The sequence below is a fragment of the Rattus rattus genome, chromosome 1, assembly GCF_011064425.1.
Source record: "Rattus rattus isolate New Zealand chromosome 1, Rrattus_CSIRO_v1, whole genome shotgun sequence".
Classification (NCBI taxonomy): Eukaryota; Metazoa; Chordata; class Mammalia; order Rodentia; family Muridae; genus Rattus; species Rattus rattus.
In genome coordinates this window covers 1,873,561-1,900,918 of record NC_046154.1, presented here as the reverse complement: position 1 = coordinate 1,900,918, position 27,358 = coordinate 1,873,561, and the positions used below count along the sequence as shown (strand labels likewise).

The window sequence follows — 27,358 nt, the reverse complement described above, 5'->3', positions numbered from 1 at the left end:
ACTCCCTATTCTGTAAAGTTAAGGTAACAAATGTTTCTCCACCCCAGAGGGCTGGGAAGGCATTACATGAGTTAGTGTATCCAAAGCACTTAGACCAAGGTTTAGTACCGTGACTGCTCGGTTACCATAAAACAGTGTGATCAGGTGCAAGACAGCATCTAACTCTGAGTACTCCACACAGGAACACGCACATACACCTCACCCTGTAGGAGAAGTATGTCCACATACACAGCACCCTGAAGTACGAACTGTATACTCACATTCGCAGCTCCATAGAAGAAAGAATTCACACACTCACACCATCAAAGAGAGGATGCTGGCAACCCCTGCTCCAACAGGAAATGACTCTCCTAGTTTTGAGACTCTTTGGGGCCATGGCTGCAAAATGCTTCCAGAACACCATGAGGCAGGCATCGATGATCCATGCATTCCTGCATGTGTTTCCCGGAGCGCAGGCGGACCACCTGAATTTTTAAGCCAAGGAACCGCTCCTCGAGAAAGCCAGGGATCTAGAGAAATCCAAGCTTCCCTACAGTGACGCAGAGCCTGTTTTCAGGCACACTAGATTGAAATCCCTGGAAATAATTACCCCAAATCTACCTCAGTGGTGGATAAAAGGACCAGTGCTGGCTTCCCCATATGGTCTTCTGCTAGCTAAACTGCTCAGTCCAATATGAGATCCTCCGTGAAGGTCATGTCTGTCCCCAGAGGGTAGACAAAATGCTCTGACTGGAAAAGAAGCCGGCACTGGTCACAAGAACCTCTGCGGATTAAAGTCATATTAGCTTATCTAGAATTTTCTGGTAGCTGGGCCACATCCCGGGAGACACTTGAAGCAAGTTTTTCATCACTAGGCAGGCCTGTGACTGACTGTGAGAACCCATGGCCCACTTCTGTACTTAGCTTCTCACCCCCCACAAGAGCACAGAACGGTGAGCCCGCCGATGCAAGCAGGGCAAAGGTCACTTTTTCCAAATCCTAAATATTCATGCTGGTCTGTGTGTGTGTGTGTGTGTGTGTGTGTGTGTGTGTGTGTGTGTGTGTGTGTGTGTGCATGCACACGATTTATACACACCATGCACATACCCCACCACTGAGCTTCTCCCTTAGTTCCTAAAGAGAATCAAAACTGCACCCCTCCCAAAATATCCTAACCAGAGATTCTCCCAGCGATCAAAGACACAGGTAACAAGGGAGGCTTTCTCCAGATGTCCCATATTCTGCAGTCCGGTACCCAGATCCCATCGTAAGTGCAATCCTAGAAATGAATGTGCTTGCTCCTTAAAGAATGTCCCATAGCAAAGCCACAGCAGATTCAAATGGGGTCTCAGGAGCCACAAGTCTACCCTCACCGCTCTGAAGCTAAAAGAAGAAAAGACTTTCCTGCAAGGGCTCGTTCCAGGATTAAATCCGATGATGCAAAGTAATTAGCTGTGTGCACAGTCCAGATTGCACGCACATATGTATTATTTTATTATGTGTATACTTATGGACAGATTGAATACGGTATATTGAACCCGCATGCGTAGTAAAGGGAACTTTGCAGAATCATCACCTTTCCCCTGCTGCACCCCTCGCTCTAGCCGCCCGGATCCCCCTTTTCAGACAGCACACTTATTTCTAAGCTATATTTGTCAATCATCCTTTCCCCCTTTCCTTTCCACGTGGCAACCCCTACCCACTGTCCTCCTCGCCACTTTATGCTCAGTCCCCCAGATGGTAGGCTGGGGCAGGCAGAAGCCCAGTCTGTGTCGTTCAGACATCCTCTGAGGGCGTCAAAATATGGATCAGTAATACCTGAGAGTCTCCTGAGTACAGGGTTAGATTCCAACACCAGGCTGATCCGGAGTTTTTCCTCAGGGCCCTGCTGTGTGGCAAGCAGTAGAGCCTGAGTATGGGTGACACTGACGAGTGTCTCTGGGAACACGCTCCCTCCCTCCCACCATGAGCTATAATCCAGGCTCTACTGTCTGGTCCCCCAGAATCCCTTGTCTGAGTTTGTAACACCTCCTCCCTCCCGTTGAAGAAAACCCAACTCCTGTCCTGTCTTTCCTTTCTCCAAAAAGGAAGCAGGAATGCGCTTGTTTGCAGAACTCCTTGTGTCCAACCAGAGTTAATAATTTACTACAGAGGTTTCTTAGCTCCTCCAGCAGGAGTCCGAAACGTGATACAGATTGTTATTTTGATTGCTTTAACGGGATTTCCTCTAGAAGCCGGAGCTCATTTGCCTGTGCAATCTGCACACTGCATAGTCTGTAGCCAGTGAAGGCAGAGAGAGTCTGGGGAGAGGAAAGTTTCCGCCACTCAACAGCACAGAGGCTCCGCCAGCACAGGCACATGGTACCTCTGGACCAGCGGTCCTCTCCACCCCAGTTCTGGGCACTCTAACCCCCGATGCAAACCGGATCCTGACCCACCTTGCCCTGCCGATGGGATTTCCAGTGCCCTTTCCTGGGCTCTAGGACCTAGACTTGGACTCTAGGACCTAGAATCCTGCTGAGACCCTGTGACAAAGGTGTTGTTATTGTCCCTATGTTAGGTATGAAATTGAGGTCAAAGCATTGATACTCTGAGTATGTTTAAACACCTTTATCCACCAAGGTAGAAAAAGGAATCCTTGCCAGAAAGTGACAATAACCAGTGATCAAACCAAAGAACAGGAGGCTCCCACACACCCTGCAGGTAAACCTGTGTCTCTTCCCGGAAGCTCACAACAATGTAACAAACAGGTTGCAACATTGTTGTCAGGTCTCTGCTAGCCAGTGGAAGGCAGGCCTCCCGTTTGTCCCCAAGGCTATCTGAACAAGGCTGGGGGCTGCAGGCTCCTTGCTCAGTGCCTCATCTAAGCTACACATTACTGTCTCTATAGCATCTCCTTAGGTCTCCACTCATCTGTCCATGGCCATCTTCTACAGCTCTCACACATATGACAGCTCCAGCTTTCTCCAGACCTCCCACTCCGGATTCACCTGCCCTAACTTCCCTGATTCTCTGCTCTAGAGACCATGTCTTGGCAGCCTGACCACGGGCAGGATCTCACTCTGCCATGACCCACACCTCTAATAGCTCAAGCCCTGAGCTCGTCTGAGGATACCCTGCCTCCTTATCTTCCTTTCCTGCTCTTCTCCCGGAGTCCCCTCTCTGCTGGGAGCCCAGAGACCACTCTCTGTCCTAAAGGACAGCCTAAAATGACAGTCTTACCAGTCTCCTTGGGGACCCCAGGACTTCCAGGTTCATCTCAAATACATGAACACCAGGCTGCAGCAGGTGCTTGGCCCTCAATCCAGAACACAGGCATGACTAACAAATCCATTTTTTCCCCCAAGACAAAAGACAGGAGTTGCTTCTCCCTGATTTCTCCTGAGGCCCTGGTGGTTCTGCCCCTCCTGAGTCAGACTCTACCCTCAGTAGCCACTGGGATTTCTTTTCTCCAGCCAAGACAGCTCCAGGTCCTTGAGTGACAAGTTGGAGGTAGGTTCGGGTGATGTGTGCAGCTGTCAACACTGGAACTGTGGGGAGGCAGGTTAGAAGAGGTGCAGGAAGAAAGCCCTTTGGTTTTGTTTATTTTTGGCTTATTGTTTGGAATTTTTGCAAGCACTGTGTTCCTTCTGTCTTGCCTTTTTCTGAGTTGAGAACTTAATCATTAGACTTTTCCCTTTAAAAAAAAAAAAAGGATCTGGGGGCTGTAGAGATGATGCAGCAGTTAAGAACACCAGCTGCTATAGCAGAGGTTCTCAGCACACACTCGCAACCATCTGTAACTCCAGTTCCAGGGAATCTGACGCCCTCTTCTGGCCTCTGAGGGCACTGCACACATAGCACAAACATACATGCGGGTAAACAGACAAATGGATTTTACAGATGTTTTCCAGGTCAAGATCCCCTCCAGGCGCTGTTTTGGCTTCACAGCTCAGCTGTGGGGGAGGCACATGGCTAGAGACTCGCATCTCTTGTGGTTTTTGGCCAGGATTTCAAATTTTTGACACATGGTTCTCCCCTGCTCCCCCAGCAAGTTTATCATGGATGTTTCTGGGTTTGTTTTTGTTGTTGTTTTGAGCAAATAAATGTAGATTTATTAAGAAAAACTAAGCTAGGATTCTCACAGGTACAAGGAATTCCAGGGAAGAAATACCTTGTTTTGTTTTAATTACCTTTCCAAAAATAAGGTAATTACATTTACTCTGTGTGTGTGTGTCTGTGTGTGTGTGTGTGTATGTGTGTGTGTCTGTGTACATGTGCATTTGTGAGTATTAAGTCACACAGAAGGGAATCATTTAAAAAGTGTAGAAATTAGTTCCGTTCTTCTACCATGTAGAGAAGTACCCAGGATGGGACACAGGTCACCAAGCTTTAAGTATCTTCACCCACAGAATCATGGCACTGGAACTTGATTTGAACCTTCAAATATATTTCCTCTGGACCGTACATTCTTTTTAAATGGTTTGTTTGTTATTGTTTTATGTGCAGTGGTGTTTTTCCTGCATGTGTGTCTGTGTGAGGGTGTTAGATCTCCTGAATCTGGAGTTACAAGACAGTTGTGAGCTGCCATGTGGGTGCAGGGAATCGAACCCTGGTCTTCTGGAAGGGCGGCCAAGCTCTTCACTACTGAGCCATCTCTCCAGCCTCACGGACTGTGCACTTTTAATTTCATTGCACTGCGATCGGAGAATGTGGTCTCGGCGGTGGCTACTGGAATTGCTCAGACTTGCTGTCCCAGCTGGAGACTGGTCACTCCAGTAAGTTCTGTCTCTGTTCCCAGTCTGCCCCGTTTCAAGAGCCCGTGGTTCTGCTGCTTTGTCTTGGTGCGAGCTGCTCATTGAAGCTCCTTCACCACATTTCCAGGTCCTACAGACAACCCTGCTGCATTTCGTCAGCATGAGCCCTTGTTAAAGTGATATCTTCACAAGATGTCATTGGATTGTTAACTTGTAATTTTTACTTCTGCTATCTGAAACTCTGAGGCTAAGAGTGTAGGAATTAAGGTTGCTCTCGTATCTTCCTAGGAATTGTTTTTGTTATCATTAAACAATGACCCATTTGTCTTTGAGGAAGTTTGGGAGTTTAGAATCTCTCTCCTGTGGTGGTGACATCAGGTGACTTTTCCAGCTAGCATTGATGGGTCTATAACGGTATAGGTACTATTTCTGTATAGCATCTATCATTACTCAAATTCTTTCTGTTCCATCCTGGTTTGTGTTGTTTTCTGTAAATAGCATGTTTGTATGTTTTGGTTATTTTACATATCTTATTATCTGGAATTTTTATCTTGAATATTGCCATATAGTTTTATTCCTTATGATCACCAGCTTTTAGTTTGTGTTGCGTTTCCCTTGTGTCCTTTCCCCTCCCTGCCTTCCATTGAATTCCCAGAGAATTCTCTGTGTTCCTCTTTGTGTTTTCTGGTTTGGAAGCCATGTGTCCTGTCACACATAATGACATGTATTACTGGGAACCCTGAATTTACCCCTGTAGCACCCTACGTGGGGACACATCTGCCTTCTACCTGGTCAGTATGAGGGTTTGGAATGTTGTAACTTAAATCACCCCCCTGTCAGGACTATGTCATGACTACCTCTTTTCCTACTTGTTTATAAATCCCCCCCAAACTAGCCATGTTTTTGACAGACAATAGAACTTCCTGAATGATCCACTTAGATTATCCATAATTCGTCAATGCATTGGTTTCTGTGACTTCTTAAAACCCCCTCTCTCCTTCTGTGTTTTGTGTCTTTGCAGACAATGCGTTGCGTGCCCTGGCTTCTCTTAAACACTCTGCCCTTTGCCGTCCTTCAGTGGATACACAGACCACTTACCCCGGGGTGATTTTTAATAGGACCGGATTAATATCTACTCTTTACGGCTCTCTATTGTGCGGGATCGGTCGCTGCTTCATCCCCCCGACTCGCCCCACTTTACTCCTCCCATGATCCCATTCTGTTTCTTCCGTTAGCATTTCACTTGTACTTTTTACAAAGTTTTACAAACTACAGTACTGTCCCTGGGATTCGTGATACATGTTTGTATCGCTAAGTCTACCTCCAAAACGGCGTTCTTTCTCTTCCTCGTGCATATACTTCCCACTTCCTCCTGCCCCCAGGACACTGCTGCAGTTCATTTCCTGTATCTATTTATAGCAGTCCCCACTACCTAATGTTACTATTGTTGATTTACACTCATGGTTTTAGGCCAGGTTTTATTTCATCTTCTCGTCCATTCTTTTCTGGCTGCCTTCTTTGCACAGCTGAATTTTCTGGCTCATGCCCCTCCCTGTCAAACCCTCAAACGTTCCCTTTCCAATGTTTTTAGATTTATTCACTTTACTGAATGTGTGTGTTTCCCCTGAGTTGTGCACATCGCATGTGTGCAGTGCCTGTGGAGGTCATGAGGTGACGTCAGACCTCCCTGGAACTAGACTTACAGACGGTTGTGAGCCACCACACGGGTGCAAGAGTAACAAGACGCTCTTAACCTCCACACCATCTCGCCTGCCCCTTCAATAACATTTTTATTAATTCTTTGAGAATTTCTAACTTTTCTTATTTTCTTAGTTTCTTATTTCGATCATATTAAGCTCTACTCCTCCCCATAACTCCTCCCAGATCCTCCCCCTCCTCTCTACCCCGTCCACTTCATATCCTTTTATGCTTTGTTTGGTTTTTAATACCCCTTTAACTCCAATTTGTGCTGCCTATGTGCTTCTGCTCCTGGGTTGGGGCCGTCCACTGGAGCGGCTGGCTTATCAGGAGGCACCACCTTAAGCCCTTAGCACATTAAATATCAAACCCCATTCTCTGTTTACATAGTTTCTGACCAGAACCCATTGTAATTCTTTACTTCCTTCCTCTAATAACATGGTGGGTTTTTACTTCTATTTTACTTGTCTGTCTGTCTGTCTGTCTGAGACAGGGTCTCCCTGTACAGCGCAAACTGACCTCAAACTCGGAGAGATCTGAGTACTTTGATTAAAGGCACGCACCACAGTACCTGGAGATGTGGTGGGCTTCTATTTTCTCATCTCCTTTGTGAGTGTTGTCTTTGATCATCTGACAGTCAACTGCGACATGCGTCCACATAGATGTCTGGGTGTTTGTCGTGGTTGGGGTGCTCTGAGATCCCTACATCTGTGTGTTAGTCTCTCGTCACTCACTCTGGGAGATGCTTGGCCATTTCAGATACTTATGCCTTTTTCTCTCCTCACGCACCCATTACACATATGCAGCCCCTCTTTAAACGTCTCCACAGTCAGTCAGGAGTATGTTTTTGTCTTTCCCCCCTCGCTCTGCACTTCGGGTTGGGGGCTTCCTGCCGATGTGTCTTCAAGCTTTGTTATTCTTTGCCAAGCTTCGTCCAGTCTTTCGAGGAGCCCGCCTGAGGTGTTCCTGACTTCCGTTCCTTTTTACCTCTGGTGTTTCCTTTGAGTCGTCCCATAATTTGCTGTTGTCCACGTTTTGGCTGCCTCTTTTTTTCCATTTGGTCAATTAACATATCAGTTATACCTAAATTCTCTAATGTGTCCAAAATCTGTGCCTTGTGGAGTCCCTCTTGTGACGCCTGCTTTCTCCTTCTGGATTTGCTTCTCTTGCCTATTTTTGCTGTCGTCAACACAATGCCCATGAGGGGTTGGGGCTATTCCTCAGAAGTGCGATGTCTGTACCCAGGGTCCGAGGGCTCAGTCTCCAGCATGTCACACAGGAGAAGGTCCTGAAGTGCACACGTGATGCACCAACGTACTAAGGGTGCAGCAAACGGGACTTCAGACTTTACTCGAAGTGTTCAGTGTTTACCGCCAGATCTCTAGCTCTGGGGTCTCAGGCTTCTTCAGAGTCTGTAGCAACCATTTATTTACCCTATGACCTCAGTTCTCTCAGTTCTCCAGAACGTCTGTTTATTTTCCGAGCATTCAGCTTTGTCTATGAAGATGGGAACAGCATCTTCTAAACTCTCGGAGCTGAGACTGGGAGCCTCTAATAAAGCCCTAGTCAAGTGTCGCTATCTCTTGGGAGTGCGGAGTATGTGTGGGTGCCTGGGCAGCCGGAAGTGAACCTCGGATGTCATTCCTCCACCCACCCTGGGACAGGGTCTTTCTCTGGGTCTCAGGGCTCTCCAGATTGGTCTGACCTGGAAGGCCAGTGAGCCCCAGACATCCGCTGCGTCTCCACCTCCCCAGCACTGGGATTGCACGCGCACGCCACTACACGTTGCGGGACTTTGTGCGTTTGTTATGCTGGTGATGATTGGACCTGGGGTCTCGGGCAAACCCTGCACGGCTGAGCTACACCTCAGCCTGCACGTGCAGAAAGTGGGTGCTTAGGATAAGTTTAGGCGTTTATGGTACTGTTTCCTCCACTTTTAACCTCTCTGCTGTGTTTCTAGTTCCTCAACTCTTGTCTTCCAAACCATTAATTTTCTATTCAGCTGCTTCTTTGCAGGCATTTACTCTGTCAATGAACTTTTCATTCTTGTGGGTAACAACCACTTTTATTGCAAGATACAGTTTTCTAATCTCTCTCTCTCTCTCTCTCTCTCTCTCTCTCTCTCTCTCTCTCTCTCTCTGTGGATGTTTTGTTTTATAGTGGTTTCCAATCCTGTCATTGCTACACCCCCTTTATAGTTTCTTTGAATTATCTGTCATCTTCGGTTCTTGGAGTCCCTGGCTGTCCCCTCACTCATGTTGTCTTGCAAGGTTTACAGATTTTAAATTGTGAGATCATTTTTAGTAGCTGTGACTTATTCTGTAGGCGTGGGGTGAACACTGGATTGTAGAAGGGTCAAGATGAGAGTGTTTTCGTGTGCTTTTCTGAGGCATCTCTTGGACTTTACTGGCGTAATTCAGTTAGTACACATTTCTACTTGGATTCCTTATGCAATCTATGACACGAGAATCGGCACCTGGATATAGCGCAGGTTTGCGGTTTCAACTTCTTTTTTACTCTACTCTGAGCTCCCTGCAGTCAGCTTCTCTCCAGATAAGAGCAAACCTGGCCATAGCTCTTATCAGAGACAGTGTGGGCCTTCCAGCCTTAGACAGTTCGCCAGCATATTGGTTCCAACCCCCAAATCACATAAGCCAATGCTCTGCCAAATTCTGCAGCAAATTCTAACCCCTGGTCACCAGAAATGACCCAGGACGAGCATCCTGGACCATCAGGACATTAGCACTAGCTCCAGGAGCCCCGACCCTGAGCCCTTTCTTAGCTTCAGCCCCAGAGGATTTCCTGTCTCCGAACCCCAGACACAGCAAAAGCATTTTACTGTTGTTCTTGGTACAGCACTTCTATCATTTGAGATGGGAAGGGAACCTGAAGTGGATCTAACGTCAGTAGCAATCAAATCTGTGCATTAAAAATAATAATAGCAATAATAATCATTTGTAAACCAGGAAAGGTTCGTTTTTATAGGTTTGAAGAGCTTTGCGAATGCTAAGTTTCTTAAACCAGCACGACCTCAAAACTACTGGACAAGCAAGCAATTGGGCAAGAACGACTGGTTCTTCTGTCCTTTTTAGTTTGTTATTTTATTCTTTGGGTGGGAGCCTCCTAGAGCCCAGGGTGGCTCAGACTCACCATGTAGCCAAGGATACCCGAACTTCTGATCTCCCTGCCTCTACCTCTGACATGCTGGGATTCGAGATACTACTGTACCTAGATTGTATGGTACAGGGAGGAAAGAAAGGGCTCTGTGCACGCTAGGCAAGCACTTTATCAGCTGAGCTTCCTCCCCAGACCCTTCTCTTTTTTAAATTGCAAATCTTGCTCAGCATAGTTTGAGGGGAAACATCTCTCCCCAAGTCAGTTCCCCCATAGCAGCTCGCACTGTGCCAACCATTATTTCTATACGCCGCACACCGTAGCGCAGGTGGTCCATGTCACTGACACGGCACGTCTGTAAAATTTCCTGGATGGATGAATGAATAAATGAACGAGAGAACGACCTGGCAAAGCGCAGGCGGGCTCGGTGACAATTTGCTTGTAATCTTAAAGCCCGCAGACTCAGAATCTGCCTGTCATCAAAAAAGAGTAGAATAGACAGGCAGGAGGGGAACTGCAAACATGCCAAAATAAAACCAAGAGATGGATTCTGATTAATCTTATACCTTACGGTGGGACGCTAGAGCCCGAATGAATCACAGCGATGGCCCAGCCTAATTCAGCACCACAGATGCAGAAACCATGCCCTGAGCGGCCAGCCCAAAGCCATCACTGAAGGCTAGGGCCCCATGCTTTTGTACTGTAACGCCTCACTCGGCCACCCTCCTTGCTTCACAAAACAGACATGGCGATGTTGGGGAATCCACCCTTGTGCTTGTCCACAGGAAGATGAAGAACGCCCAGTGGCTTAGGAAATGTTTTCAAAGCTGCCAAGGGACAAGTGGAAATTTCCAGTGCAGTCTCTAGACAGCAATGACATGAGGCTGAGTCCCCGGAGCCCAGGTTAGTTTTACACTTGGGTCTTTTAGAGATGAGAATGAAGGAATGGTAAGAGGAGGAGTAACCTAGGGTACCTCTCGGGGTCTAGAAGGGGTAACCTAGAGTACCTCTGGGGTCTAGAAGGGGTAACCTAGCATCACATCTCTTCCAGTCAAGAAGGGGTTCAACCTGAGAGTACCTCTGGGGATCTGTGTAATCCAAGAGTGAGGGGCATTGGGGGATTCCATCTGTGTGTGTGCATCTGTGGTAGATCCATCTGTGTGTGTGTGCATCTGTGTGTGCATCTGGCCCTGTCTGTATGTCCCCATCTGTGTGTGTAAAAATAAAAAAAAAGAGTGACTGAACACTCTGCATCAGCATCTCATTCCAAAGACAAGAAGACATTCAAGTGAAACTGTGTATGTGTGTGTGTGTATCTGTGTATGTGTGTATGTGTCTGTGTGTGTGCATCTGTGTGTGTGCATCTGTGTATGTGTGCATGTGTGTGTCTGTGTGTGTGCCTGTGTGTATGTGTGTGTGTGCATCTGTGTGTATGCATCTGTGTGTGCATCAGTGTGTGTGCATAAGTGTGTATGTGTGTGTGTCTATGCATGTGTGTGCATCTGTGTGTGTGTGTGTGAGTGTGCATGTGTGTGTGTGTGTGTGTGTGTGTGTGTGTATCTGTGTGTGTGCATCTGTGTGTGTGCCTCTGTGTGTGTGCATCTGTGTGTATGTGCCTCTGTGCGTGTGTCTGTGTGTGTGCCTCTGTGTATATGCATCTGTGTGTATGTGTATCTGTGTGTGTGTGCATCTGTGTGTGTGTCTGTGTATGTGTGTGCATCTGTGTGTGTGCGCATCTTTGTGTGAGGGGGTGTCCTGTACTCACTCTTACTCATGCTGTTGAATGAGACCTCTGCTCACTTCTGCCCTGCCATAAACGTTTCCTGCACCCTCTTATAGCTCCCTGTCAAGGAGCGATTGTTCACTTCTGATCTTGACTCTGGGCTTGCTGTGCTCCCCTTAATAAGACATTGTATCAGTCTCACTGGATCTTTGCACGGAGGGGTGACAGAGACTCTTGTGACCTGGTAGGAAGATGTGGCTCTTGGCTGAAGCTGGCAGGGCACCCGGTGAACAGTGAGCAGACGCTGGCCACGACGCTATGGTAATAATTAACACTCTGTGAATTCTGTGTTCAAACAGGAGACAAGACGGTGTGTTTTGGTGAAGCCATAGCTGACTCACGAGAGTGGACAAGACTCTTGCTCGGCCTGGACCAGGTGAACATGGACACACTCAGGTGGAGGCTGATGCTCCATGCAGGGAACAGTGGTCAGCAGCTTAGAGTGCAGACGTTAAGAAAGTAGTAGTTATGGTACCTGCCACCAAGCACTTGCTGAGGTGTTCCTGGCATCCACACACAGGTGCACACTCATGAGCATGCCCTCCTGAGAGACACGCCTAGCAGTCCTCTTGCCGTAGACGCAGCCCAGCCCTTGCAGTGCTGTGGGGTGAGGCCTAACCAGAGCGAGAGCTCCTTATGGGCAAGAAAGGACATGGGACAGTGAAAGGTCCCATAAAAGACAGAGAAAACCACGGCAGTTCCTGCATGGGGATGGGCTTCAGGGAAAGTTCCCATGGTCACGGCAGGGGTGAGGCAAGAGGCGAGCAGTGCCAGCCTAGGAGGGAGCATCGTCCAGGCCACAGCGTACAGGCTCTTCGGGATTTGTGAGTCCAAAGCAACACCAAATGTTCCCACCTCTGATTCCATCTTCTGGGATGGGAGTCCCTGACCGCCTGTCACTCAGGTGATGAGTTCCTTGCTGGTGTTCCTTCAGATCTTCACCCACGCTGTCCCAGCTGCCCACAATACTCTCTCCAGCCAGTGGCGCCATCTGCCCAGCCCTCCAGACATCCCTGAGGGCATCTCCTCTGAGAACCATTGTGCCTGCCTGGTCTGGCATACCTGTCTTCCTATCCCTCCTTCTCTACCTCCTCGTGGTAGGACAGGCATCCACCAGGGAGAAAAAGGAGCCCCCTGAAGCCAGAGCCTTACCTCCCCCCACAGTGCTTAGACCTCTGTCTGGTTCCTGGTAGCTGCTGAGTCTGTCCCTGAAGAACAAGATCAGTCTTGTTGGGCGATGCCAACACACCAGCCCTTTAGGGACAGCATGCTCATAGGACCAGGCAAACTCAGAAACCTCCCCCTGCTGGCCTAGAGAAGAGTTACCATGCAGTGGGGAAAGCCACTCAGGAGAGCAGGGGGTGCTTCTGGTGGCTTTCTGTTAGACCAGGGACAGGCCATCTCCCGATTTAACCCCCTATGACCTTTGAACTTCCTAGGAGGTCAGCAGCACGGCCCCCTTCCCCAGCTGTCTCTCTGTCTCTGGCCCAATGGGAGGGAGGGCCCTGGGCCTGTTCCATTTTGCGGCCCGTATTGATCTGTTGGCAGCAACGGGCTGGATAATTAGCCAGGAATTAGGGTTTCTATTACAGCCAGGAGGCTGCTCCAGCTGATTTATCACCTGAATAATTTACTGTGATTGAAAGGAAATTAAAATGAACTCCATTTGACAACTGTGAGCTTTTATGGGCTTTAGTGAAGGCTCAAAAGCCAGATTAATAGCCTGGTGTTGGTTAATAGTCTGCTGAGGGTAAATACGGCAGGCTGCAATCGGCTGCGTCCTCTCAGTGGCCGGAGGAGGGACCCACTCTGCCAGAGCCATCACCCACCACCACAGTGACAGCCGGCATCAACTCGAGTTTTACTGAAGCAGATTCCTGCTGGACACACATGTGCATGCACATACGCACACGGGTGCACATGTGCCCACACACGCAGAGACACACAGACACACAGACACACATACATACACACACACACACAAACACACAAACACACATACACACACACACATACACACACACACATACACACAGAGACACAAACACACACACATACACATACCAGCATTTTCTTTCCACGCACATCTCTTCTGCTCCAATAGGTTGGTTTTTTACCCACTCCCCATATAGGGAAAGCAGAATTGGTTTTTCGATAACTGTTTTGAGAAGGAAGTGTTTCGTTGCCCCAGAGTGGGCCTTGTTAACCCCTTCCACCCAGGCAAAGGGGTCTCAGAGTTTCTCTAGGGCCTGTGTTAGAACTGGCCACCCTTAGAGCAGAACTTAGCAGAACATGTTCACAGAAGTACCCTCAGGACCAGTCGGACCCTAATCTGGTGATGTTTTCCCTCGGAATTGGGTAGGTGACCTGTCCAGGCCTATGTATATCCCGAAAAATACATGACTGTCCAAGGAAGGCTGGGTAGAACAGTAGCCAATCCAAGGACTGGTCCCAGAACCCCAGAAACACAAAGACATGTGATACCACCTTACACAACTTGAGGACAGAGAAGAGCCTGAGCTTAGACTCAGGCTCTGTGGCCTCAACAATCCTAGGCCTAAAACTGGGTGTGCAGTCTGTTTTAAAGCTCAGACCCATATACAGGGGCTCAGAGGTATGGCCCAGCTTGCTTAGAGGACATTTAAAGGAAGGTCCAGTGTGGGCTTCAGTAAGTCCTTGGAATGCTGGACGCTATCATGTGTAGATGGGGATAGCCCTGCTGTTACTGTTAGATGGAGATATCCCAGATGTTAGATAGGGATACCCCTGCTGTTAGATGAGGATACCCCCGCTGTTACTGTTATATGGAGATATCCCTGCTGTTAGATGGGGATAACCCTGCTGTTACTATTAGATGGAGATATCCCTGCTGTTAGATGAGGATACCCCCGCTGTTACTGTTAGGTGGATGCAGTTGCTATCATTGTCCATCGTGATTACACAAATAAGGAAACCGAGGCAGAAAAAAATGAGGTGTTCACCAGAGCAGAGGCAGGTCTCAAATCAAGGATCCCCAGTTCTTTGGTCAGTGGATACTCTTTATGTGCCCATCATATTATTCCTGTGAAAGTGGCATTAAGGCCTGGGCCAGGCCACTAAGTCACAAAGACATACTGGGGGGGGGGCTTGCCTTGCTGGCAAATGGATAAGGTGGCAGTCTCTATCCCCTCAGCCCAGAGGCCCACTCCTTAGCATCACTGCCACTCTGGGGAGTCATGAGGGTGGCGGGCAGGGACCATGAACAGTCAGTCAGAGGACAGTGAGCAGGAGGGGCGCGGAATGCATACCCTTGATGCACGTGCCCTCCCCAGCAGCCGCCCCTTGCTCAAGCCTTCATTTGTCCACAGTGATTGGGAACAGGGCACGGGGGTGCGTCATTCATAGTCCAGTGCCTGCGTGTGTGCAGGGCGGCCTCGCAGCCTCACCATCCATCTCTCCTCATTACAGCACGCCTCGGAGAGGTGAAGCAGATTAGCCAGAAAACACTGAGTCAGTCATTATCCTGCCTTGCTAGACCTGCCTCAGAACTCACAGACAGGCCTGCATCAGGCCACAGCACTCTGAAGGACACCATAGAACACATCTGCCCAGAGCCTGCAGCCCAAGTCTCCTCCCTATTGAGCCTCATCTCCATCTGAACCCTTATGGCCTTGTCCTTGGGGTCCCAGGCAACATTCCCTCCTCAGCACTGTAGCTCTCGGTGCACCCACCAGAGCTGATACCTCCCTCTCCTAGACAGCACTCCACGCCACCCAGAGAATGTTCCCACTGGTCCGTGGCCCCTGAGTTCACGGCATACCGCTTCATGAAGATATTGACAGAGATGATACCTAGTTTGTGCCTCTGTCCCCTGCAAGCCTGTCCGTGCACTGGACCCGCTGCTCACGTGCAGGAAATGTGCTGGACCAGTGAGCACCCATGTGAGTGAGGGGCTGTGCCTGGACAGCTATAAGATGCCACTCAGTGAACACCTGATCTTGGATCCATCTTCCCAGCCATTTAAGTGGATAAAGTGGAACACATCTTCAGGGATGAGCTTCTGGGAGACTCCCATGAAGCACAGAGGAACTCTCTGAGACTCAGCGTCTATGTTTCATTCATATTGGCTTAATGGAGATGCTGGCGACCCAGAGTGGGGAATCCAGACCAGGTACAGAGCCCTGAGCCCTCACCCTTGGTCCCTCATGACTGGACCATCACACGGCTCAGATGGAATGCAGCTTTCACCCTCTCTCAGAAAGACTCAGGGCTGCAAAGCAGCTGCTTGTGATAGAAGTCAACTTTTCTCCCCCAAACCCGGGTTCTGGGATGGTATCAGCTTTGCCCAGTGCCTATAGCCATGGCACATGCAGGAGAGGTGTCGTTTAGCTTGTGAGAGAATGAGAAACATCCTCCCACAGTCCATAAGACCAGACTCATCTCTGGAGACTCTCCAGCGTCCCCTCCCACCCTGTGCCCTGAATCCCAGCCACACTGGGTCGGTTCGCACCTGCTCTCCTCTCACCTCAGGGCCTTGACACTTGCTGCACGCTCTGCCAGGTGCATTGATCCACACCCACATCCCTTATGGCTGTTTGCCGTGGCAGCCGCCAAGCTGGCTCAGCCTCTGCTCTGGGTTCTCAGAGGACCTTAGACATCTCCCCAGCACCAAGCTGTGATTCTTCTACAAACCGATACATTTCCCAGGGCAGGTCCAAGTCTTTCTGCTCGCTGATGGATACACAGTGTCTGGGTCTGTGCCTCATCCATACTAGACAATTGTCAATGTTTCTTAAGTGAATACTGGCTGGTCAGCCTTAGGCTAGTTGGTTTGTCTCTATGGGCCTCAGTTTCCCTACTAAAAACAAACTGGCTAAATGATCTGTAAAAGTTCCCATGGTGCTTTCTGAGCACTGTGACAGAAAGGCTCCCTGAGGAGGCCTTTGCTTACATTCTTGTGTGTCAAGAGGCTCAGGTGCTGGGGCCAGCTAGTGTCAGACTTACCTGTCAGAGCAGGGCACTCTGACGCCATGTCTGGGCTCTCCACACCTGCAAGCAATCCTGTGATGCCAAGCATAGGGCAAGCATCATGGGATATCATTCTGTACCTCACGGCTGTGAGCCCCGGGCCATGGAGTGGTTCTATATGTTTGATCATGTTCCTGACTAACAGGATAACGAAACCACGTGAAATGACCCAGAAGGTCATCACATACAACCCTATGTAAAAAGCCCTTGGAAGGCACACCGTTCATTAGTAACAGAGCAACCAGGGCAGTCACATGCCTCTGAGGCTGGCCAGAGACTGTGCTACCAGACCAAGATGCCACAGCTCTCCCTGGCCCCCATCTCAAACAAGTCCTCCAGGCCTTACGGGATGCTGTGCCCAGACAAGCTCAGTCAAAAATCAATGAAAACCCTGCTCTGCAGAGAAGCTGGCCTCCATCGTGCCGGATGCCTCTGCATCCAGCAGACTGGCCCAGGTCTGCATTGGGGCAGCAAGTGTGGTGGGCGGAGTCACAGGCATACCTGCTCTGGCTTGATGGGCTCCGTGGTGGTGAAGATGTCTGAGTAGTGCTGTCTCTCGAACACGCGGTCCAGCACCTCCAGCTGCTGCTGTGTGAACAGATCTCCCCGCATCTGCTTTCGGAGGAAGTCTCGGCCTGGAAGTGAGTGGCCATTCGGCACCGGAGACTCCTGAATACCTTTGAGGAGCATGAGAGAGAAAGGGTAAGTGGAGGCTATTCTGCCACCAAGGGAGAGAAGGCTAGACCCCCACCCCCGAGACTGGGAAGGGGAGCGGACAGGGCCTCCAGCCCAGCTACCTGTGCCTGACAAGGTTTTGGGTAAGGGGCTCCCCAGACAGGGTTGCTTGCTGGTAACTGCAGAGCCAGCCTCCCATTAAGCATTCCAGGCACTGTGCAAAGTCCTTTTGTTATGTTATCTCCTTTACTTTCCCAAGTGAACCACCAATACATGTGCCCCTAGTGTTTGTGTGTTGGGAGTTTGATAGTCAGTGATTGTTTACAGGTGGTGGAACCTTTAAGAGCAGAGATTTAGCGGAGGAGGTTATAAAATTAGTCCCTCCCTCTTCCCTGGCTTTCCATCTGGGTGTCTATTTCTCCTTCCTCCTCCTTCTCCCCCCTCCTCCTCCCCCTCCCCCTCCCCCTCCTTTTCCTCTTTTTCCTCCTCCTCCTCTTTTTCCTCCTCCTCCTCCCTTTCTCTTTTTCACACAAGTATGTGCACACTTACACAAGTGGTTTAGCCAGCATCACAGGTTTGAACTTCCAGAACCATGAGCCGGATAAGCTTCTTTATAAAGCTACCTGCCCTGAGGAATTCCATTACAAAAGCCAAGAAACTAATACAGGATATTATTACTCCTTTCCCCGTTTCACAGATGAAAATGCCAGGCCTAGAGAAACGAAACCGTTTCTTTGCCCAAGGATTTGAGCTCAGGATGACTCAGGAGCTTAGTCACGGGTGTTACCGCCCCTCCTGCTCACCTTGATGTCCTCACCCTGCACACTTGTCACCACTGTTGTGACCAGTCTGAAATGCAGTGTTCTAGGAAGGTAGTCCCACACCTGTGGCTTGACAAAAAGCTATCAAAATCGCAAGTGTGCTATCCCTGGGAAACTGATTTCTGGGAGTATACTTTATAGCTGGCTTGTGTATGTGGAAAGTAATTGATACACATGGTCCTTGGAACAAAAGACTGGAAACAACCTATTTGTTCGTGGAGAATGGCCTAATCAGCCCGAGGCACTGCTTGGACAGTGGAAAACTATGCAACTGTGAAAAAGAAAGGAACCAAGATGCAAAACCTTCCCGATCCCCAGTTATGGGAGGGGTAAGGGAGGTGCAAGGTGCCAAGAGTAGCTCACAGTGTCCGTGTAAAGAGAGAAGATGGCTTGATGTGTTCTTACTGACGGTCAGAATCTGCGTATACGGTGTATATGTCTTACTTTCTATAAGAAAAATCCAATAGGAACACTGCATGTAGTGAGCATGATATGGACGGCACCTGTGAGGCAGCTGTGTTTTGTTTTAGAACTTGAAAGTTTGGCCTATTCAGAAGTGTACGCTAAGAAAATATTCTGGGGGCCAGAGACATGGCTCAGAGGTTAAGAGCACCAACTGCTTTTCCAAAGGTCCTGAGTTCAATTCCCAGCAACCACATGGTGGCTCACAGCCATCTGTAATGGGATCTGATGCCCTCTTCTGCTGTGTCTGAAGACAGATACAGTGTACTGATCATATACAATAAATAAATAGATAGATAGATAGATAAATAAATAAATAAGTAAATAAAATCGAAAGAGGAAAGTATTCTGCCACACTGACTCTTCGCTGTATCTGTCTCTTGGGTTGGTGTTTCAATTTCAAAGAAAATACAATGAATCATTAATTTGAAAAATGGGGTGAACTGTGTGTCTTGGGTTTGTGTGTCTCGGGTCTGTGTGTCCTGGGGTTTGTGTGTCCTGGATCTGTGTGTCCTGGGTTTGTGTGTCCTGGATCTGTGTGTCTCGGGTCTGTGTGTCCTGGGTTTGTGTGTCCTGGGTCTGTGTGTCTTGGGTTTGTGTGTCCTGGGTCTGTGTGTCTCGGGTCTGTGTGTCCTGGGTTTGTGTGTCCTGGGTCTGTGTGTCCTGGGTTTGTGTGTCCTGGGTTTGTGTGTCCTGGGTTTGTGTGTCTCAGGTCTGTGTGTCTCAGGTCTGTGTGTCTGGGGTCTGTGTGTCCTGGGTTTGTGTGTCCTGGGTTTGTGTGTCTCGGGTTTGTGTGTCTCGGGTTTGTGTGTCTCGGGTCAGTGTGTCCTGGGTTTGTGTGTCTCGGGTCTGTGTGTCTCGGGTTTGACCTCTTCAGGATGAAAGCAAGCTTGACAGCAGAGGTTTCCTAAGAGGAAATGACCTCAGAGGCTCATGGTTACCCAGGGTTCTCTAGGACAGTTGTCCCTGCAGGCTGATGAGAGGCTGTGGGAACGATGCCTAGGCGGGCCATCTGCTCGTACTGTTGGACTCCACGAGAGCACCACCAAAGGTCAGCTTTCCTACTGAGAGGCACCACATACCCCAGGCCTTATCACAAGAAGCACACACCACCCTAGGTGTCACTGTCATGTCAAAACCCCACCCATGTGAGTGAGGACTGGGGCTAAACCAACAAGCCTGCATTCTGGGATATCGTGTCCCTGGGCCTCCCTCCAGCCCATCTGTTTGCAGAGCCCGAGATTTGAACAGACACCAGCTCTGGGTGTTCACCTGAGTGCTGGCCTTCCAGGGTCCCCAAGGAGACTGACAGGCCCAGAGCACTACATGTTCTACAGGAAGGGCCTTTGGGGGTGACTTACAAACTACCTGAGAAAACAGATCCCTTCTCCATTTCAAAGCAAGGCTGTGCCACAACCAAATGACCTGATAGGTGTGGCCTATCAGGGTTCTCTGAATAATGTACCCAGGAATAAACCTGTGTCCCTCCTTGGGCAGGGACACTGGCTCCAACAAGCCAGGTGCCTGATCTTGTTCACAGGATGTCATTCCTAGTGCCCCTTCTTTCATCGTGGCCCATTCCTTGGAGACCCTTATTTCTATAAGGTCACCAAGGACAATAGATGTGAGAGCTTGCTGCCCAGTAATGTGCTTGTGCTGGTCAGCACCAACCAGAGGACATTATTAGCAGCAGTCCAATGTACCTAAGTGTACTACATGCATACGCACATACGGACACACACACACACACACACACACACACACACACACACACACAGATGCTCAACTTGCTCCTACTCAGTGATCATTCTGTGCCAGCCACTTCTGCCACAGTGACTTTGCACTCCAGCAGAACACCCATCAAGTTTCTTGGTGCCATGGAGATCATACCAACTTTTTAAGAGACTGCTTTCTGCCTACCTACTTCAGCTAAACTCCCCGTCCTGCACCCTGCCTCTCAGCCAGCCAACAAACTCCAAATGAAACCAGTTTCCCAACTCCCACAATGTCCCCGCTCTTTGTCCTACTGGTTGATCCCAGAGACAGACCAACTCTGCCTCTGTCTGGAGGCTTCCCAGCCAACCAGGCCCTCTCAGCTGAGAGCCCTGGCAGGGTAGAGCCTCAACTCCACTGAGAAAGCCCTTAGAGGGTAGCTTGACTCTGGGTCCCTGCAGAGAGCATCGCTGGTCACCAAGTAAACCCCAACACAGAGTGAGGGCTCAGGGCATGGAGCCAACTCGTGTTATATATACTGGGTCTTTGGATCCTATGAGAACACTGCATATTCCACAGGTTCAAACAGCCTAGATAGGACCTGAACCCACCTCTGTAGAGTCTCTCAGGAAAAGGACTGGCCTTGTCCAGCTGTGACTTTCTCTAAGTCAGTAGTGGCCCCATGGGTTGTACTCAAGGGAACTTGGGTTGCCTTGGTGACCTTAATGCCACCAGTTGGGGCTGTGAACTGCTAAGAATCACCCTGTGCAGGCATCAGCCCTGATACAAATCACTCTTTCTCTGTTCTCACCCCCAGCACCTCCATCCACATGCTTGCTTTAGTGGGGAAAGAAGTAAGTGGCAATTCCTTGAGAAGCCCTGGGATTGCTAGGTGTGACAACTATGATTGTAATCCTAGAACTCAGGAGAGAGACAAGAGGATCGAGAGTTCCATGCCAGCCTAGGCTACCCAGCAAGATCCTCTATCAAAAACAAAAGCAAACAAACAAAAAAAAAAATCAACCCACAAAAACTAAATAATGCACAATAATAAAAAGACTAAGGATACTCCTAAATACATAATTATATATTCAATTTAATAAATATTTAAAATGTTACTCTATACTAGAGAATATTAAACTTTTTACAACTTTTTTTACGTTTAACTATGCATATATGTCTGTGTGGGGGTATGTGCACATACATGTAGGTGCCCACAGAAGCCAGGGGCCTTGAATCCCCTGGAGCTTTAGTTACAGGTGGTTGTGAACCAGTGGATGTGGGTGCTGGGAATTGAACCTGGGTCCTCTTCGAGAGCAATGTGTGCTCTTAACCACTGAGTCATCTCTCTAGATCCCAAAATTAAATTTCTAAAAAGCAAACAAGAAGAGAGGATACAGGGATGAGGGATGCGCTCTAGATAGGGCAAGCCCACTTCGGTGATCAAACAAGTAAACACTGATTACAGACTGACTGACAGTTTGTATAAAACAAGGCACAGGAGGATACAATGTAGCCATATAAGACAAGGCACAGAAGCGAACAATGTAGCCATGTAAAGCACTGGTCCTGGGCAGAGTTGGAAAGAGCCTCCGAGGAGAAGCTGTGTTTGGACCACCAGTAGCAGATGGGCAGGAAAGGAACAGATAGGTGGGGATGAAACTGCAGGAAACTATAGGGAGGCTCCGAGGCCACAGACAACTTGCATCTTATTGACAGAGCCTTAATCAGACTTGAGCAGCTGGAGGAATAGTCACCCTCTTCATGCCTCAGTCCTAGGTCGTTTCCTAAACTGTTTACATCCTCATCCTTGAAGACCAAGTGTCAATCAAGACAGCACTTGTATCAGCCACAGCATGCAACTGCACACACGTCCTCTTCCAGGACGCTTTCCATCCTGCCCCAGTGCTTTTCCAGCTCCCATTGTTAGGACTCTATCCACTCCTCGTCTTTGCAACAAGCCCTTAGCCTTCATGCTCACCCTGAACTATCCCCTGTTCAATGTCTTGCTGCCAGAGGCAGTACCTGTACACGGACTTTACAACCGACACTTTCCCTCTGCAAACTTGGTCTGCACATATCAGGACCCCTTCACCTGTCCTCCCTCATCCAGTCACCCCTCCCTCAACCAAGCTCATCAAGTGTTGACGGCAGGGACGCAGCCATGGACAAGGGCTAGCACAGCTCTTTTCTTCCTGGATCCTCATCCGTAGAAGAGACAAACATTAATTGAAAACTAATCAGGCCAGACCGGAAGCAAGTACCAACCAAGACTAGCACGAAAGTGAAAGGGCAGCTGATTCTAAGAGGGCAAGCATAGGCCAGCCTGTCTCTGAATTCTGCACACAATGGGCACACTTGGGGTATGAGCCACATGAAGAGGTTGTGTGCTTGTGGTGGTTACAGAAATGAATACGGAAAACCATTCCCATCACCAGGGCAGGACTGGCCCTCCAGGCAGGTAGTGGGTCTGTCTGTGTTGTTTCCGAGTTACTGACTTTATTGGAAATTGTGGTCTTGGAGGCAGGCTATAGAAAAACTCAGACCCATCTTATTCAGGGAGAAACTCCAAACCCACATTGCGGATACTGTGCTTAAATATACTGACAGACGCTGGCAAGAGTGCAAAGGTATACCGGGGCACGGTATCTTTAAATCTTTTTTTCTTCTCCAAATCAAATAATATGGGATAGACCCAGTGTTGGGCTTAGTCAACCATGGCTCATAGAATTAACATTCTGGAAGCTAGCTTCAGGGGAGCAAGGGGCAGGAAGCCCCTTCTCGAGAAGCAAAGAAATGCTGGCTTCAAATTTCAGGTTAAGCCAATGTTATTCAGAATCGGGCTTTGAAGCTAAGAGCTTTATATGATCAGGTCTGGTCACGAAAAGCAGGAGGAAGCAAGATGACCTGAGAGTCCCATCTGTCGGGGAAAGCTCTCTTGTGTATCTTAAAAGATCATAAAGCCATCCCATTTTCTTCAAAGCACAGCGGATTCTGGGAGTTTGCATCTTTCTTGCATGGTTCTGATTTGTTTCTTTGAAAACCATCACACATTTTATGACTAAGATGCTCACTGGGAGTAAAAGATAAAAACAAACAGGGCTCTGCAAATCCCTTCTGACATCCTGGTCTCTGCCTCAGCTGGGCACTGAGGAGCCCTGAAGAACCAGGCTGGAGCCTCGGGATCAGCCTCAGCTTTTCTCAAAGTTCTATTTCTCCACAGAACTGAGACCAGCCCCACCAGCCCCAGCCCCAGCCCCAGCCCCAGCCCCAGCCCCAGCCCCAGCCCCAGCCCCAGCCCCAGCCCCAGACATGCATTTTGATCTTCACAGCTTCTCCCCAGAAGGACAGCCAGGCCCAGTAGGAAAAGCATTAAGAGCTAGCAGACAGATGGACCTGAGTTCCAGCTGTGTGTGCTTGGGTAAGTGTCTTTCTGTCTCTGGGCTCCAGAGTCCTCATTAGTAAACTAAGGCAGCTGAGGGAGTCCTTTAGAGTAAGTTATGGTGGTACACATCTGTAATCCTAGCTCCTGGGAGGCTGAGGCAGGAGGATCAGAGTGCAGCTTGTGCTCCACAGTGAGTCTAGGGCCTGCCTGAGCAACAAAATGAATGACTTCGATTTTGCCTGCTACAGAATAGCAAGTGATCGCTTGCCTAGCAAGCGCAAGGCCCTGGGTTCGGTCCCCAGCTCAGAAAAAAAGAAAAAAAAATAATGGGGCAGAATAGCAAGTGATTATTGCCCCCTCTGTATCGCATTTGTAGACCATCCCACACTACTACTACTACTACTACTACTACTACTACTACTACTACTACTACTACTACTGCTACTACTACTACTACTACCACCACCACCAATGCCCACTGCATCCATAAATGATGGCTTAAGCCAACCAGTATCTAACTACCTTTGTCAATGCTTTGTTTGGAAATGGACAAGCAGTATGGAAGAGACCTCTTTACCCATAAGGGAGAAACTTCTGTCAGAGAAACTCTCTCTCTCTCTCTCTCTCTCTCTGTGTGTGTGTGTGTGTGTATGTATGTATGTATGTATGTATGTATGTATGTTTCTCTGTATCTGTCTGTCTCTGTGTGTGTGTGTCTGTATTTCTGTCTGTCTCTCTGTGTCTGTATCTCTGTCTATCTGTCTGTGTCTGTGTATGTGTGTGTCTATATCTCTGTGTGTGTGTCTCTCTCTGTATGTGTGTATGTATATATGAATGTGTATATGTCTCTCTGTCTTTCTCTGTATCTGTCTCTGTGTGTGTGTATCTGTGTGTCTGTGTGTGTCTGTGTCTCTCTGTATGTGTGTATATATGTATGTATGTGCATATATATGTCTCTCTGTCTCTGTCTCTGTCTCTCTGTCTGTGTGTGTGTGTGTGTGTGTGTGTGTTTTACTGGCAATGGAAGCCAAGGCCTTAGGGAAGCCGGAGTAGTGCTCTATCACTGATCCTCCCAGACCTAAGGTCTCTCCTTTTTTTCCCTGGAACACATTCACTGAAGCCTTTTACATCTGACAATGCTGCTCAGGCCGGACTACCATGCTCCCTTCTATGTTCCTCCCTTCTACCACTGTGCTCCTGGACTGCCCTCACCCCAACACACAATGAAAATAGTAAAAGAAAGCCAGTCATTTGCCTCCTGGGGTCTTGAGTCAGCCTAGTGGACCCTGGATGTACCTAGACATTTCCAACCTTGATCAATGAGCTCAAGAAACTAGGAGTTGGTCCTTCCAAGCACAGTGACCAGTTCTACAAGCAACCTAGACAGCCATGGCGACCCGTACCTGCATGCTCAGCACTTGGGAAGTACAGTCAGGAGGATCAGGAGTTCAAAGCCAGACTCTGCCACATAGCAAGTTTGAAGCTAACCTGGGATACATGAGACCCTGACTCAAAAATAAACAAACAAACAAAAATAAGTAAAAAGCAATATATATATAACTGACCAATCAGTTATGCCACATGTTTTGGGTGGGATCCGTAAGAACCTTGCAGTGGGCAAAATCAACTGTGGGATTTTTCCCCAGAAGGATCTCAAGGTCACGTAGGCTTGACCAAAGGTTAGGAGCCAGAACAGGCTGAGGATTCTTGCTGGGGCTACATTAGCAAAAACATCTCTGCATCTGTCCCCTAGCAAAGAAAGAAAGGGGCTTTGCAGTGCTGGTAGGAGCATGGGTTCTCCCAAGCCTCTGGTGACAGCTGGGTGAAGCTTTGCCTAGCGCCATGCTTGGAAGCGTGTCAGGCCATAAGACTAAAGCCCTCAGCTTCCTCAGCCGCTAACTGGGAGCAGAGGCAGACAGGACAAACTCTGGGGTTTTTGTAGGGACCAAATGAGATAACCCTACATTCTTATCACGGCACCTGCAGCCACCATCCTGTTCAGTGGGAACACCTTCCCAGCCTCACCTCCAAGGTCCAAGGTCCCCGCCCTCTGATCTGCCTTACCCAACAAGATCAGTGCCTGCATCCCCTACAGTGCTCAGAGGCTTCTTCTCCAGGTTCTAATACCTCGTCACTACTGCCCCCTAACACCTTCATTCCTTTTGATCCCTGAACTGACAAACACTTCGCCCTACCCAGCACAGCTCAACCTAAAAGCCACCTCCTTTCCAAAGCCCATCTGAATGTGCAAAGGCTGAATTAGCCACTCTTTCTTCTGGGTCTCTGTTAGAGGGTTTTTCATAGGCTACAGTTATGGTCTGTCTTCAGGTGACTTCTCACCAGTCCCCTTGTGAGCTTGGTCTCAGGGAGGGGGATCTCCAGTTATAGTCAAGAGAATTTAGAAGATTAAGTGGCTTGCTCAGTAAACACACAGCAGAATGCTTCCAGGACTCTTACTATGTATGAGGATGAAGTGGATGTGTTTCAGGATACCACGGAAGCCTGTGTACTCCACACTTACAAACTCATGATACCTAAGCAACTTCTCCCTCTGCCAGTGTGAGCATGAGTGTGAATGAGTGTGAGTGTGTGTGCATGTGTGTGTGAGAGAGAAAGTATGTGTATGAGAGACAGTGTCTGTGAGTGTGTGTGTATGTGTATGTGTATGACAGTGTGTGTGTGTGTGTGTGTGTGTATGTGTGTGTGTGTGTGTCACTCAAATGGAAGCCAGAGCCTAGAGCATACTTTCTAAGTTCTCTACCACTGAAACTTTTAACCTGTCATTTTTTTAAAAATGTGTAGCCCATGCTGGCCTCAAACTCGTGATCCTCCTGCCTCTGCCTCCTTCAGCAAGTCCTACTGGCATGTACCACTACAACCGGCTTAACCCGTTATTCTAAGACTGTGTCTTACTAAGTCGCCAGACCTGCCTGGCCTCATTCTGCAGCCAGGCTTTGAACTTACCATCCTTCTGCCTCAACCTCCAGGGCAGCTGAGATTCCAGGCCTGTGCCACCAGGTCCTGCCTGGGTTTTGTTTGTTTCTTTTTAACCTCTCTGATTCTTAATTTTCTCATCTGCAAAATGGCATGCTCATAATACCCAGGGCTGCTGAAAGACCTGAAGGAGTCATTGGAAAGTACCTAGCACAACGCCTGGTGCACAGTAGGTGCTATGTCTAAGATCTCGCTTGGTTTCCTTGCTAAAGTATGAGGGGTCTGAGGGCAGAGGCCCTGTGTGGTTATCTCAGAAACAGGAGATGCTGATCAGAAGATGCTGTTATCTCAGAAACAGGAGAAGCTGATCGATGCTTGCTGACCAGATGGATAACCTAGAGAGATGAGAGGAGCCACAGGGCTTCACACTTCAGGGAAATGCCACAATGGGCAGCTTCCATTATGAGTTCAGAGAAACATCCACTGTATCAGTGATTCTGGAGGAAGAGAGAGAGCAGCGACTGCAGGTTTATTACTGCCTAAGATTTGAAGCAGTTCACAAAATGTTGACCCAGAGATGAGGACCAACTACATAGAATGAACCGAGCCCCAGGTTTCCCAGAGTTCACACCAAAAAACAAAGACAGCCGGCTGCCTACTGCTAACAGAAATGTGGTTTTTCTACTCCATCTAATTCAGAGCTTCTAATCTCTGTCTGGTCCTATTGGGGTAACTTGGGGTTGCTCAGAAACAACCTAACAGTCTAAAGGGATACTGAGGAGGGAGCCCCTGAAGTCAGAACGAGTGAACAGGGACAAGGCACCAAGCCAGGCAAGACCATGGGAATCAGAGCCAGTTGGCTGCCATTTTTACGTTATCTATTGGGGAACCAGACTTCTTCCTAGGGACTGGTTTGGCAGGGCAGGAAATGTCCCATATCGGCCCAGAACTCAACTGAGATTCAAGATGATTTTATATTTATACATCCCTCCGCAAACTAGGGTCATGGACTGAGAAAATCTGAGGTGGCACGGAGGGAAATCCCACTGGA

General features: G+C 48.7%; 1 protein-coding gene across 3 annotated transcripts in view; it reads right to left on the bottom strand.

The window, feature by feature from the left end:
• Window positions 1-27,358, bottom strand: part of Pax5 (paired box 5) — a 176,598-nt gene that overhangs the window by 94,063 nt on the left and 55,177 nt on the right. For all 3 annotated transcript variants that reach the window (XM_032887050.1, XM_032887067.1, XM_032887058.1), the window contains exon 6: window positions 16,819-16,994. In XM_032887050.1, coding sequence (XP_032742941.1) covers window positions 16,819-16,994 — 176 coding nt within the window. The remainder of the gene's footprint in view (window positions 1-16,818; window positions 16,995-27,358) is intronic.